This window comes from Oncorhynchus clarkii, chromosome 13, assembly GCF_045791955.1.
Source record: "Oncorhynchus clarkii lewisi isolate Uvic-CL-2024 chromosome 13, UVic_Ocla_1.0, whole genome shotgun sequence".
Classification (NCBI taxonomy): domain Eukaryota; kingdom Metazoa; phylum Chordata; class Actinopteri; order Salmoniformes; family Salmonidae; genus Oncorhynchus; species Oncorhynchus clarkii.
In genome coordinates this window covers 56,512,554-56,527,156 of record NC_092159.1, presented here as the reverse complement: position 1 = coordinate 56,527,156, position 14,603 = coordinate 56,512,554, and the positions used below count along the sequence as shown (strand labels likewise).

The following is a 14,603-nucleotide window of genomic DNA, read 5'->3' as shown; positions in this document are numbered from 1 at the left end:
GATGAAGGAATGTGTAGTATCGGTGGAGAAAGTTGTGTATGTAAACTGTTGGTTGCCCATGGGGCTGGAGATTGGAGGTGTCTGGTGAGACAAAGGCAGGTTGAGGTCAGTGATTAATATTAGTACAGAAAGTGTCATATGCTGAAGAAGTGAAGAGAGCGGTAGAGGAAGATGTGAACATGACAAGGTTTCTGTGAGTAGAGACCAATAAAGAGGGATGAGAATAGTATGTGTTTCAGTGAGGTGGGTTTCTTGGCATTTATAGCCATGGTTGTCAACTGTACTACAGAAATGGAACACAAGTCACAGAAAATAGAGGTTGTGGTGGCAGCTGCAGAGAAGTACTTGGGATTGGGAGGATTTACTGCAGAAGACTTGCAGAGATATTGAGTGGTAGTGTTCTGTCCTCTTAGACCGTTGGCCTGGAGTAGGATTAGATAAGGTTAAATAGTGGAATGGGGTGGTGTTTTTTTTAGTGAGAGCTAATAGTTGCCAGGGTAATTTTCCTTTTCCCCCAATTTTGTATTACCGTAAGTTAATGTAGGTAGTCCGTGACTGAACTCAAACTCCAGTACAGTAGGTGGCGGTGTATGCACCTAAAAGTTGGATGCGGTCAGCCAACCCAATCTCAAAGAAGAATAAGCAAGACTACATTTCCTATGTTTTGAGCAATACTGAAGAAGAGCTCCGCAGAGTGCGCAGAGAAGGTAAGCTACTGTATGTTTATTCTCTGTACAATAGGGGCAGAGTAGGATGCTAGATAACCCCATGTGAGTTATTTAGCTTTCTACAGCATCAAAACAATAAATTAGTCTATTCTAAGATGTTTGACACATTGTCATCCTGAAGTAAATCACGTATTAACTGTTTAATTAGCTGGCGCTGGTTATAACACTTGTAAACTGTTTCATCGAAAGACTAGAAACTACTATACATAGATCGCTAGCATGGAACATGTCTAACAGCTGCCAGTTCAGTGCCTTGATGTCAAGGGCTAAATTGTTCATCTAGCTAACTGCTCTGCTGGTGGTGGCTAGCTCAGTTAGCGTCTTTGTTACATCGTTAGCAAGACCAATCGACATTCTGATGTTAGTTCCCTTGCCATATCCTCAAATGTAAGACGCATTTGATCAAATGCATGTAACTAGTGTTGGAACACTATCATGGATACAACCAGAACTACTATTTGATACAGTTTACAGTTAGCTTGTAAACACAAGACTAACTGAACATCTAGCAATGTGTGTACTATGAGCTCCTTTGTCTGGCTCTCTGTGTAGTTCCAGGCCTCTTCATTGTTGACTTTCCTCATTACTATGTGAAGCGACTAGGGCCTTCTAATGCTAGGCCCCTGCTATGTTGTGCCAGCTATTCACTGTGTTGTTACTTGTGTGTCAGTGTTGCCAAAGTCACACACACATTCCCTTATCTCTGGCACTCTGAATAAGGTCACAGCTGAATCAACTGTCAGGGGACGTTTGACCAGTGACCACCAACGCCCCAAGACGACGACAACAACAACACATAATTGGTAAGAAAATAGCATTTCCACTGCTTCCCCTGCCTGCATTGACGACTGCATCTCCCAAACTTATCTGGTAGGCATGGTGAACATGTGTTAATCATGTGGATTGTATTTATTATTTTTTACCCCTTTTTCGCCCCAATTTCGTGATATCCAATTGGTATATTGGTGAGAGGTTTCCTTAGTCTTGTCCCATCTCTGCAACTCCCGTATGGGAGAGGCGAACGTCAAGAACCATGCGTCCTCCAAAACACGATGCTGGCAAGCCGTACTGCTTCTTGACACACTGCTTGCTTAACCCTGAAGCTAGCCACACCAATGTGTCGGAGGAAACACCGTAGAACTGGCAACCATGTCAGCGTGCATGCGCCCGGCCCGCCACAGAAGTCGCTAGAGAGTGATGGGACATGGACATCCCGGACGGCCAAACCCTTCCCTGTCCCGCGCGACGCTGGGCCAATTGTGCGCCTCTTCGCGGGTCTCCCGGTCGCAGCTGGATCAAACCCGGGTCTGTAGTGATGTCTCAAGCACGGCAATGCAGGGCATTAGACCGCTGCGCCACTCGGGAGGTCTCTCTTGTGAACTTGAAGTGGATTGGACATATTTATTGTGGTAGGCTGCTCCTGTTACTGAAGTGACACTGATCTGAAAAATCTCAGGTGTTTCTGTAGAGTTTATTCTATAGATTTAGCCTAACCTGTGTTGTGGACTGATGTTCTGCTGGTCTGACATTGGATGGAGAGTCTCTGTATCAAATGCTGCTGTTCTGTTTAGGCTCTCTTCTCCTAAATGTAGAGGGATGTTTGAATTGGGTTTTACTGTCATTAGGATATTAACACGTTATATCATATACCCAATTTTTTGTTTACACCATGAAGATGGTGTAGTATTAGGCTAAATGCAGAATAATATAGTCTTACTTGCAGAATAATAATGAACAAAATCTTTTGGCCCGCAGCAGAATAGAGCAGTAGACCCACCCACATTAGTCTAAGTGCTCTTTTGCCTCTGTGCAAGGTTTTCTTGGTAATCTTGGCACATGAGACATGTTCAGGCAGCAATAACAAAGGGTACTGATTTGTGTGGCCAGATGTTCATTTCATGGACCCTTCTTGATGTTTTAATGAATGTAGCTTTAGTAAATAGTTGAGTTAATTACATAGGCAATTTCTTTTACTTATTATGAATAATTAGGATGGTTTGGGTCGTCACCCTCAAAGATGTAGGCTATGCCTACTACTATGCTTAAACCCTACCGTATTAAGTTTATACAGGCATGAGCCGAGGATTCATCAGAAAATATATATATATGCTGTTTGCTATGTTGTATCTGATATATGTTGTGCTGGGTTTGCACTAATTAAGCAATTTTGTCTACTTGCACTGTCATGGACCCAATTATAAACTGAGTGGTTTGAGCTCTGAATGCTGATTGGCTTAAAGCCGTGGTATATCAGACCATATAACACGTGTGTGATATGACAAAACATCTTTACTGTTCTAATTACGTTGGTAACCAGTTTATAATAGCAATAAAGCACCTTGGGGCTTTGTGGTATATAGCCAATATACCACAGCTAAGGGCTGTATCCAGGCACTCCGCGTTGCGTCTTGATTAAGAGCAGCACTTCGCAATGGTATATTGACCATATACCACACCCCCTCGTGCCTTATTGCTTAAATAGAACGTAAATGCCATCTAGAATGTAAAGAGATCCCTTGCTAGCAGGCAGACTCGGGGCATGTGGTTACCATGACGATGAATATAATCAAATAGCTCTGTCAGAGATCGCTAGCTAGCTAGCTACCATGTCAAAACAGCAATCATTACATTTGTTTATTTTCAGTACTCTGCATTTATGCCCATTGCAAGCATAGTATTGTAAGTATCATAACAATGTTAGCTATTATACAGAGGAAAATGTTTCAAGGTGGTGGCGTTATTTTTACACTTATTATGAGCTAACTTACGTTAGCTAGCTAGCTAAATTTACTGTTCTATGGTTCTGTTTTCTAACTTGGCTAATGTTATGTAAAGTGTTTTTCTGCCTTGTTGTTCTTAAATGTTAGGTTTACCTTGTTATTGTTTGGAGTTAAGAAATATTTCCTTTCTGTATTTTCAGTTTCAGAAAAAGAGCAACACCTCTCTTATGGATTTGTTGGGCTACTGTTTATGCTAGCTGTCAAACGGTACACCAGAACACAGCGTGGACAGCATACCCATAGTCAGAGGAGCATGTTGGGCTACTGTTTATGCTAGCTGTCAAACGGTACACCAGAACACAGCGTGGACAGCATACCCATAGTCAGAGGAGCATGTTGGGCTACTGTTTATGCTAGCTGTCAAACGGTACACCAGAACACAGCGTGGACAGCATACCCATAGTCAGAGGAGCATGCTGGCTGATCCCATAGAGTCTATGGCATAGACTTTCAGTCATTACACTCACGCTAGTTGGCAATTGCTCAATTAACACTAATTACCTTCAACTGCATGCAGAGATAGATGAACTCATGGATATCATTTGTATGACTGGGTAAATGGAAACCATTGATAAGTTGTCAAAATCTCCAACTATCCCTTAAGACTCTATTGTCATGGACATTTGGGCTTCTGTTTACAAAAGCACTACTTCTGTATCTATCTATCTGCACATACTGTATCTAGGCTATGTGGCTCTCATGTAGGCTACCCCACCCACTCAATAGTGAGTCAGCTTTGAATGTGTGGGTCTTGTTTTGGTGTTCTGTCTTTGGCAGAGACTGGCAAAGAGTGTCTGTCTGAGTGACAGGACCAAGCTGTCTGCAGAAAAGATGGAGGACTCTGTGAAGGCGGAGAGTGTCACCGATGGAGGAGGCCTGGTGAATGCAGAGAAAGAGCCAGAAGACACTCTCAGGTATAGAAATCTGGGATGGTCTAACTTCACTTCAGTGCTATTTCTGAAAATGGATGGGGGCTGGGCAGTTTCTGGAAGTGAGAGGTTTCTTCTCTCAAGTGTATGTTTGAGTGCCAGGGTGTGGGCAGGGTATGTTTCAGTTCTGTCAGATTTGGTCTGTCTCTTTTTTATTTCTGAGGAGAGTTGAAAACACAATGGGCTCGTTTCCCGGACACAGATTAAACCTTCTCCTGGAGTAAAAAGCACGCTCAATGAAGAATAGGCTACATTGAAAGTGTTTTTTCTTCTTCTCCAGAACTAGGATTAATCTGGGTTTGGGAAGCCAGCCCAATGGGTCATGTAGTTAGTGTGTGCCTCTAGTTTCCCATGCGGTGTCAGCCAGTGTGCCCTCCCCACAGCCCCACAGACCTTTCTGAACTGCTGGCTGCCGGGACCAAAGAGGTTCACGAGAAGGCGGAGAACACCCAGTTTGTCAAGGACTTCCTCAGGGGGCGCATCCGCAAGGAGCTCTTCAAGGTCAGTCTGGAGAATAGAGCAGCCACTTTTCTGAGATTTAGTACTGCTGCATTCACTGTCTTGAACATTATGCATCATCTGATTTATCCACAGCAGTCAGTTAAGGGTGTAGGCTTTTTGATCTAACTTTGACATCCTCACTTTGCAAACACTTTGAAAGATATTACTGTGAAGAATCATGATGGGTCTTTCAGCACCACTGGTAATGAACAACCACTGTACTGAACAACAATATCTTGTAAGGCTTTAAAGAACATGAAGTGCTTTGACATCCTCACTTTGTGAGACTTTGCCAGGATACAGAAAGGGATGTATGTTGACACACAGTATTTGAGGGACTGTCAAACATGGATTAATGAAAAATATTTGCACCTAAAATGTTTGTTTTGGGGTAAAATTCTGCATCTCTCTCTCGCTCAGCTGGGTGATGTGGCCCTCTACTACACCTACGAGGCCATGGAGGAGGAGATTGAGAGGAACAAGGATCATCCTGACTTCTCCCCGCTCTACTTCCCAGAGCTGAATAGACGTGACGCCCTGTCCCGCGACCTGGACTACTTCTATGGTGAGGACTGGCAGGAGCGGGTCAGCTGCTCGCCAGCCACGCAACGCTACGTGGAACGCATCCACCAGGTGAGTAACCCAGAGTTCACATTACCACCATCCACTACCATTGTGCCTTTATGCAAGGCACTTCAGACCTAACGCTCCTCCATGGGTGCTGCACTGTGACTCCCTGTGCTGCTTCAATCCTCTGGTGTGTGGAGTCCAGGGGGAGTTGACAATACCAGAAGCCAGTGAAGTTGTATTTGTATTTAGGTGGGTCAGGAAGAGCCGGTCTTGCTGGTGGCCCATGCCTACACCCGTTACATGGGTGACCTGTCCGGGGGTCAGGTGCTGAAGAAGGTGGCCCAGCGGGCGCTGAAGTTGCCATCGACGGGCGAGGGCGTCTATTTCTACCAGTTTGACGGCATCCACAGCGCCAAGGCCTTCAAGCAGCTGTACCGGAGCCGGATGAATGAGCTGGAGCTGGACATGGCCACCAAGGACAGGCTGGTGGCGGAGGCCGTGCTGGCCTTTCAATTCAACATGGAGGTGAGGAAGGGGAAGGGAAGAGAGAGAGAGAGCTGGGGTTGATTAAAGAGTGAGACTGATGCACCTGCTGGTGTGGTGGGTCTTCCAGTAAACGGAGATTGCTGCACTTACTGGTGTGGTGGGTCTTCCAGTAAATGGAGACTGCTGCACCTACTGGTGTGGTGGGTCTTCCAGTAAACGGTGGGTCTCTTAATAATTCCTTCTAGGTGATGGCTGGAAATATTGCCATCTCATATCTGTGGGTCCTTGAGTGGCGCAGCGGTCTATGGCACTGTATCGCAGTGTTAGAGGCGTCACTACATGCCCGGGTTCGATCTCGGACGGTATCACAACCCTATCGTGATCGGGAGTCTCATAGAGCGGTGCACAATTGGCCCAGCGTCGTCCGGGTTAGGGCAGGGTTAGACCGTCATTGTAAATAAGAATTTGTTATTGCCTGACTTGCCTAGTTAAATAAAAATAGACGTTTTGTTTTCAGAGGAAGCCAGGCCGCATTAGTTTAGTCTCTGGGGTAGGCCACGGCCGTTTAGTCTCTGGGGTAGGCCACGGCCGTTTAGTCTCTGGGGTAGGCCACGGCCGTTTAGTCTCTGGGGTAGGCCAGGCCTGGGCCGTTTAGTCTCTGAGGTAGGCCTCGGCCGTTTAGTCTCTGGGGTAGGCCTCGGCCGTTTAGTCTCTGGGGTAGGCCTCGGCCGTTTAGTCTCTGGGGTAGGCCTCGGCCGTTTAGTTGCATTTCTCAGTATTGTATCATTTAATTAATCATTTAAGCTCAGTAACCAGCCACTGTATTGATCCTGTCTTTGGAGATAAGTCCTGTGCCCAGGGAAAATAAGGGTCTTTGGCCAACAGCAGATGGTTGGATTTGTGCTTATCACCATAACCACTCTGCTAACTGGTTCTGAGAGCGTAGCCAGACAATGTGCCATCTATCATATTTCAAGTGCTCAGATATGATCATTAATTCACTTCCTCACATCTGGCTTCTGATTACATTACATGAATGTCAGATGTTGAACTTGATCATATTCTTATTACGGTTCTGCATCATGGACATTTCTTTGACCAGTGGCACCTCCTTATGTTAAATATCACTCCTTTCACTCGCCCACCGACCCAGTCGCAATGTGAAACTGTTTGTGCTAAACTCTGGGTCAACACAATTCAGCTTACTGTTTCAGTTCAGAGATTGTGTTCATCAGGACACACAATATCAAACTGTTCCAAAGTGTTGTGAAAAATAAGCTTTCCTTATTGGACCTTTTCAGATGGTACCTCCCTGTTTGACCGTTTGTTCTGTTTTGTGCTGAGTGAAAATGAACCAGTTGTAATCCCCTGTGTTTGGTGTCAGGTATTTGATGAGCTAGAGGAGATGGGTAAGGATATCCAGGAGGAGGTCATGGATGCGGGCATGCCTGTTCACGGGGCCCATGGGACCGGAGGAGACATCAACAAATGCCCCTACTACGCCGCACAAATGGGTACGCTGACACACAACTCCTGTAGGCTCTGTCTGGAAACAAAGTGATTTGATCCAGAAAACCAAAAGAAAGAATTGTTGTGCCATGTTAGCAATACGTGGGCATTTAGAACCACAATACCCTTACCACACTGTCTGGCTGGCTTGGATATTTGCTTTTCACATTGTCCTTTCCAGCATGGCTCCAGCATCTACGGTGGCTCCCTAACCAGGCCAGTGCAGTACTGCTTGACCTGGCTTAGTGGTGTTAAAAATGGTATGAGTGTTTCACATGGTAATGTGGGAGGTTTGCTGACCGTGTTCTTTGTCCTCTGTCTATCTCAGCGGCCAGTGGGGGCTCGGCGTACGTCGGTCAGCTGGCCATGGCCGTCCTCAGACACCCCACAGGCCAGGTCCTGTTCGCCGCCTGGGTCGCCGCCCTCGCCGGATTGGCTGCGTGGTACTTCATGTGATCCGACCCACAGCCAATTGTTGGCTGTTCTGCAGGAAAGAAGGAGGAAAAACAGGGAGGGAAGACAAGAATAATTGTTTTCTGAACGTTTGGATGAGAACCCATCCGTACCCAGACCTTGTAACCTTCCCTCCTAATTTTCTCTCTCTACTACCTCCCTCTCACTCTCCCTCCATCCTGTATCTTCTCAGTATGGTTGGTCATATTTGTAGCTCTTAGTACCAGTTTAGAGCCATTTTTTAAATTCAAACCTGTTATAGGATGTATTTCTTCTTGAGTTGACATGAGATGACAATTGATCTTACTTGTTTAGATTATAGTGTGATTTGTTGTTAGGTTGATGTCTCTTTAATAATCCCTAACAATTGTATTATGGAGTGATGCAGTAGAGTTGGAGGGGAAAAACAGCTATCCTGCTATGACAAAAAAGCCTTTGTGGATTTTGACACTTTTAGGTTGCCATGGTGATTTGAAGGACTATATTCTGCTGTCCCCTGGGTGTCCTCACAATCAGTCCATCAAACCAAAATGTAATCTTGAAAATATTAGAGCAGTGAGCCTTTGCTTGAAGTGGACTGAATTAGGTGCCAGTACTTTTTTATTTAGGTGGTGGAACTGAACAAGTAGAACATTTGAGGTGCTGGCACTCCGTAGCGGTGAGCACCAGCACAACTCAAACACTGCTGAGCCAGAAACAGTCAAAGTAACACGTTCTATGCATATGTTAATATGCAGATCTGGCAAAGTGTAGGAGTATTTCTGCAGGGCAGACTACTATCTCTTTGCTTGAGTAGGTTGAGCGACATCTTTTAAAGTTTGTATTAATGGTTATGGGGGTGATACTCTCTTGGGAGTAGTCCCACGATTTGGTTACGGACAGCACAGGCTGACTGACAGCAAGAGCACACTTTTTTTAGAAAGGTCTAGACTTTAAAATGTTGCCAACGTTTGTCACACATCACAATGTATTATTTTTATCTTCTCTCCAAATGAACGCAGGCAGAAATGTCCAACCTCCTGTGAAAAGCACACAGACAGTGAGGCAGGATGGACACTTTTTAGTTCTTGTTTTAGGATGGACGAGCAATATTACTATTAATCATTTCTGAAGTGTATTTCTTTGTTTTATTCCATGTTGGATTTAGTTATCTAGTGCTGTCCAGTTCCTTGTCCTTTGCTTGGCACTCAGGCAGTCTAGAGAGGAGCAGAGTGTCTGAAAACGGACACATCCGTCCTGGAAACGTGTATAAAGTTGATTTTCAGTATTGTTCTAGGCCTATGAACACCAGGTAGAGGCAGCGAATACCGCAGCTAGTGTAATGGTCTGGGAGATGAGATCGGGTTAGATTGGTGAAGACAAGGCACCTCATCCGTCTGAATGGATAACATTTAAGACTTGAAAGCTATGCACCAACCTGATGAGGTTGAGCCATCGTTGTTTGGTTGTGGAGAAGGAGAACAATGTGTTGTGCAGGTGACCATAGGTTTGTATCTGAGGAAATATAAGGGCAATACAGTATTTAGCAGATCCTTTTCAGGATTCACACTGACATCAACATTACATTCCTTGATTTGTTTGTAGTTTTAACATTGAAGACAGCAGTTTGCGTTGTATTCTATGCTTTCGCTTGAAGATGGAGAAGTTGTTAAAGGTCAGAATGCTGAATACCAAAGGTCAAGTTGCTGACATGACATTATCTCGGTTCATTTCAAACAGGTTCTATGCTGTGTGTTCAGGTCTGTGGTTCTCTCCTATTCATCTCTGGTGTATTTGGTAGTCCTTGAATTCTTTGTTCAGTAGCCCTTCCTCCATCTGAGGTATTAACGAAACAGAATGAAACCGGGATTATCTTGATTAGTCCAATAAGAAATGTTTGATTTCCGTGGTAAAACATTTTGCCCTAATGAACATGACCCAGGTGTAGTTATGGCTGTCCAGACCAGTCCAGAGCCTCATTAGTCATGTACGTGTTGGGTCTCAGGTTCATGTTAATGAAATTATATACTTAAGAAACATTGCAAGACTTGTCATATTTTAGTTCAATGTAAATGCAATTTTAGTATGTTTTCAGGGGATGGAACTGTTGCAGTATTTAGAACATTTTGAAGGAGTTCTGGAATGACCAGACTTGGGTTGTGTTCATTAGGCACTAAACAGAAGAAGACAAACAGGGAGGGACTAACTGGACTTGTCCAATTAAACTCTTCTGAAACGTGGGCCCTAATGAACACGACCCATAATCTCAGGTGTCGAGGTGTGAGTGTTGTTGGCGATGGACTAATGGAAGCCTAGTGATCTCAGTGAGTGCTTGACAGACACATTGCGTGACTCTTTCTTGCCTTGTCGGCTGTAATAGAAAGTAAACAGTAACCGTATTATCAAACCCATTAGTCTTGTATAGTAAGTACACTGCAATCTAACTCAAGCTTTATCAGTGACTGACGATTTACTACAAATGTCACTGGTCTCATTTTGTGAAAGAAGAAAATCACAGGAATACATTGTAGTAAAATAAATGGTTGAATTTCCTGTATACTTTTGTCATTTTATGTGTTGAGACATTTTCCCTGTTTGAATACATTCATTGTGTTCCTAAGATACACATATCCAAATGCTAACAGATCTGTGCTTAGTAATGTCACTTGCAATTCAGCTCTATTACTTAAAGGAAGTACAGACATCTAAAAAATTAGACCAGGGTCATTGGCCCGTTCTCCAGTAGTTTAGTATTTCCACTGTTCACATCTGGCAGCAATAAGACATGAACAATTCATTTAGATTTCACTTTAATTATAGATGTTATTTACTTCTCTAACATGACACATTGGTATGGTTGCAATATCAACAGCTGTGTATTTACAAATATAACTAGGCAGAATGGAGGTACATGAAAGTGTGCTGCTTTGAGTGAATTCTCAGATTCATCAAGGGAGAAGGGGTTGACGAGGAGCAGAGTAAGAGGGAAGAGGTCCAGCCACATCTGATCCAACTGGTTTGAGTCATGCCCATCCTGGATGACTGGGTTCTCAGACCCAAATGCATCTCCACACACATTACACTTTATGTAACAGAAAGGTATATCAGCCAGACAACTTCCTTTATCTCACCATAGCTGTTTGACAGTACTAATGCTGTTACTAGGTTGGTACAACTCGTTGCAGTGGCTAGCTAGATAGGAAGCAGAGTTAACTTTACAGAACAAACTTTTTATACATTAAGAAATCAGGAGGATCTCAACCAAAACAAAGTTCCTTATTGCAGCACAGGCCTTTCAAATTAAATTGATTTTCTATTCTTATACCCTAAGTGTACAAACCATTAGGAATAACTTCTTTCCATGACAGACTGACCAGGTGAAAGCTATGATCCCTTATTAATGACACTTCAATTTACTTCAATCAGTGTAGATGAAGGGGAGGAGACCGGTTAAAGAAGGATTTTTAAGCTTTGAGACCAGACTTGTATTGTGTGTGTGTACCATTCAGAGGGTGAATGGGCAAGACAAAAGATTGAAATGCCTTTGAACAGGGTATGATAGTAGGTACCAGGTGTCACAAACTGCAGTGTTGCTGGGTTTTTCCAGTTTCCTGTGTGTATCAAGAATGGTCCACCACCCAAAGGACATTCAGCCAACTTGACACAACTGTGGGAAGCATTGGAGTCAACATGGACCAGCATCCCTGTGGAACGCATGCCACATTGTAGAGTCCATTCCCTGATGAATTGAGGCTGTTCTGAGGGAAAAGGGGGTGCAACTCAATATTATGGAGGTGTCTAATGTTTTGTATATCCATGTTTTTTTTAGCCATCACTGGCAACAGTGCATTCCTCAAAGACAGCAGACAGACCATACTTTATGAGTGACTGACTGCACTGCTATCACACGGTTAGGAATCTGATGGACAGGAACATTAGGAAAATCTATGGAATACCCTGTTAAAGTTGCCGCCCCGTTCGCTTTACATACGGATCACGTACCCCAATCTTTTCAACATGTGGTCATTTAAGATGTAGAATTATATTTGTGGATGAATTTACTTCTGCCCAATGCCTTTTATGACATGCTTGAAGAACATTGCACAACATTTTTGCACATTTAACACCATCCAAAAAACTACAAGCCTAAGGGGCAGTCACTTCCTGGTACTTCCAGAGCATATTTCCTCTTGGATTTGGGTTTTAGGCAGCAGGTATGAGTTAGGACCACATTCTGTTTGAGTCTGTTTCAGTCCATTGTCTTCCACTGCTATGGAACTGATCAAGGATGAAAGGAGATCTGTGAAGGTAGATCTGGGGTAACCAGTCTTGTCCAGTAGACATCATCCCTCCCAACACTCTCCCACCACCTGTCCCCATATCTGGTCTCTCCTTGTGGCTGTCTTCTTAGGGCATCATCTCTCTACCCTCGGACACTCGCCTCAGTTCCCAGTGGACCTTTTACCTTTCAGTATAAAAAAAAGAAACAGAATTACTGCATGTGTTTTCAAAACCAGCATTTGACAAACTACTGTCCCTCCACCCATTGAAAGTGACAGCAAAACATTGATTTGAATTGGGATGTCTTTTCTAGTAATTATATTTCTATGGTTAAACAATTGTGTGTATGCATGTACACTACATGACCAGAAGTACGTGGACTCCTGCTTGTCGAAAAATCTCATTCCAAAATCATGGGCATTAATATGGAGTTGGTCCCCCTTTGCTGCTATAACAACCTCCACTCGTCTGGGAAGGCTTTCCATTCGATTTTGGAACATTTCTGCAGGGACTTTCAGCCATAAGAGCATTAGTGAAGTCAGGTACTGATGATGATGGGTGATTAGGCCAGGCTCGCAGTCAGCTTTCTAATTCATCTCATAGGTGTTTGATGAAGTTGAGGTCAGGGCTCTATGCAGGCCAGTCAAGTTTTTCCACACCGATCTCAACAAACCATTTCTGTATGGATCTTGCTTTGTGCACAGGGGCATTGTCATGCTGAAACAGGAAAGGGCCTTCCCCAAACTGTTGCCATAAAGTTGGAAGCACAGAATGGTCTAGAATGTCATTGCATGCTGTAGCGTTAACATTTCCCTTCACAGAAACTCAGGGGTCTAGCCTAAACTATCAAAAACAGCCCCAGACCATAACTCCTCCTCCACCAGACTTTACAGTTGGCACTATGCATTTGGGTAGGGAGTGTTCTCCTGGCATCCGGCAAATCCAGATTCGTCCATTGGACTGCCAGATGGTGTGTGACTCATCACTCCAGAGAACGCGTTTCCACTGCTCCAGAGTCCAATGGCGGCAAGCTTTACACCACTCCAGCTGACGCTTGGCATTGCTTGTGTGGTGATCTTAGGCTTGTCTGCTCGGCCATGGAAACCCAGTTCATGAAGCTCCCGATGAACAGTTCTTGTGCTGACGTTGCTTCTAGAGGCAGTTTGGAACTAGTAGTGAGTGTTGCAACCGAGGACAGACGAGCTTGTGTGGCCTACCACTTCGCGGCTGAGCCGTTGTTGCTCCTTGACGTTTCCACTTCACAAAATATCAGCACTTACAGTTGGCCGGGGTAGCTCTATCAGGGCAGAAATTTTACGAACTGACCTGTTGGAAATGTGGCATCCTATGACAGTGCCACGTTGAAAGTCCCGGAGCTCTTCAGTAAGGCCAGTCTACTGCCAATGTTTGTCTATGAAGATTGCATGGCTGTGTGCTCGATTTTATACATCTGTCAGCAACGGGTGTCTCAAATAGCCGAATCAACTAATTTGAAGGGGAGGCCACATACTTTAGTATGTATGTATAGTGTATGTATGTATGCATGCAACTTTATACAGATGACAGTCACAAACCAGCTGACTGACAAACGGTGTGCCACGAACCAGTGTGTTCCAGAAACAGTTTATCCCACATATGCATGTGCACAAGTGGCAAACGCAACATCATGAATAGTGTGTCCTTCCTGGTTTGTGACTGTCAGGCGAAGGCATCATGACTAGTGTCCTACCTGGTTTGTGACTGTCAGGCGAAGGCATCATGACTAAAGTGTCCTACCTGGTTTGTGACTGTCAGGTGGAGCTAAACAATTGTTTTAACTTGGTGAAGAAGCCCTGCTCCTGCTTGCTCTCTCCTACCTCCTCTTGCCTGTCCTGCCCTGCCTCAGACTGCTTAGCACTGCTGCCCCCACCTGGTCAGAAACATGTATTGCGTGAGCTAAGATTTTACAAATAAAAGCATTGTCAGCTTTCATGAGCAGAGCTGGGACCTCAACTAATTGTAAACCAAATGAAGAGGAGCAGGTAAGTGTGCAGTCAGTGTGTAGGAACCTAGCGCAGAAACAGTGTGTGCGTGTGTGTGCCACTACCTGCAGTGGTGCTTGTGACACCATTGACTGTCCCCTCCACTTCAGTCTCATCCTCTGCGTAGCTCATGAGCAGAGCTTTTTGTCTGTCTGTCAGGATCCTGCTCACACACAATAGTGGAGACCGTGAGGAATGAGCATCTAACATTTGTCAGAGATGCAGAGATGGTATCTAAAGGTGTATTGTGTAGTAATTTACTACAGAGATGGTATCTAAAGGTGTATTGTGAGTAAATTACTACAGAGATGGTATCTAAAGGTGTATTTTGCAGTAGCTTACTACAGAGATGGTATCTAAAGGTGT

General features: G+C 44.3%; 1 protein-coding gene across 1 annotated transcript; it reads left to right on the top strand.

The window, feature by feature from the left end:
• Nucleotides 1–643: 643 nt before the first annotated feature.
• On the top strand, nucleotides 644–10,487 carry LOC139365140 (heme oxygenase 2b). Its single transcript, XM_071102556.1, has 8 exons — nucleotides 644–707; nucleotides 1,449–1,531; nucleotides 4,286–4,422; nucleotides 4,821–4,938; nucleotides 5,359–5,571; nucleotides 5,758–6,033; nucleotides 7,379–7,508; nucleotides 7,832–10,487. Exons 3-8 carry the CDS (start codon nucleotides 4,340–4,342, stop codon nucleotides 7,957–7,959), a joined length of 948 nt encoding a protein of 315 aa, XP_070958657.1. The 5' UTR covers nucleotides 644–707; nucleotides 1,449–1,531; nucleotides 4,286–4,339; the 3' UTR covers nucleotides 7,960–10,487.
• Nucleotides 10,488–14,603: the final 4,116 nt, after the last annotated feature.

Excerpts from the sequence above, each read along its gene's own strand:
- LOC139365140 (XM_071102556.1), top strand. The coding sequence starts at position 4,340 with ATGGAGGACTCTGTGAAGGCGGAGAGTGTCACCGATGGAGGAGGCCTG. Across the intron at positions 5,572-5,757 it reads ACGTGGAACGCATCCACCAG|GTGGGTCAGGAAGAGCCGGT; the intron begins GTGAGTAACCCA and ends ATTTGTATTTAG. Across the intron at positions 7,509-7,831 it reads CTACTACGCCGCACAAATGG|CGGCCAGTGGGGGCTCGGCG; the intron begins GTACGCTGACAC and ends TGTCTATCTCAG.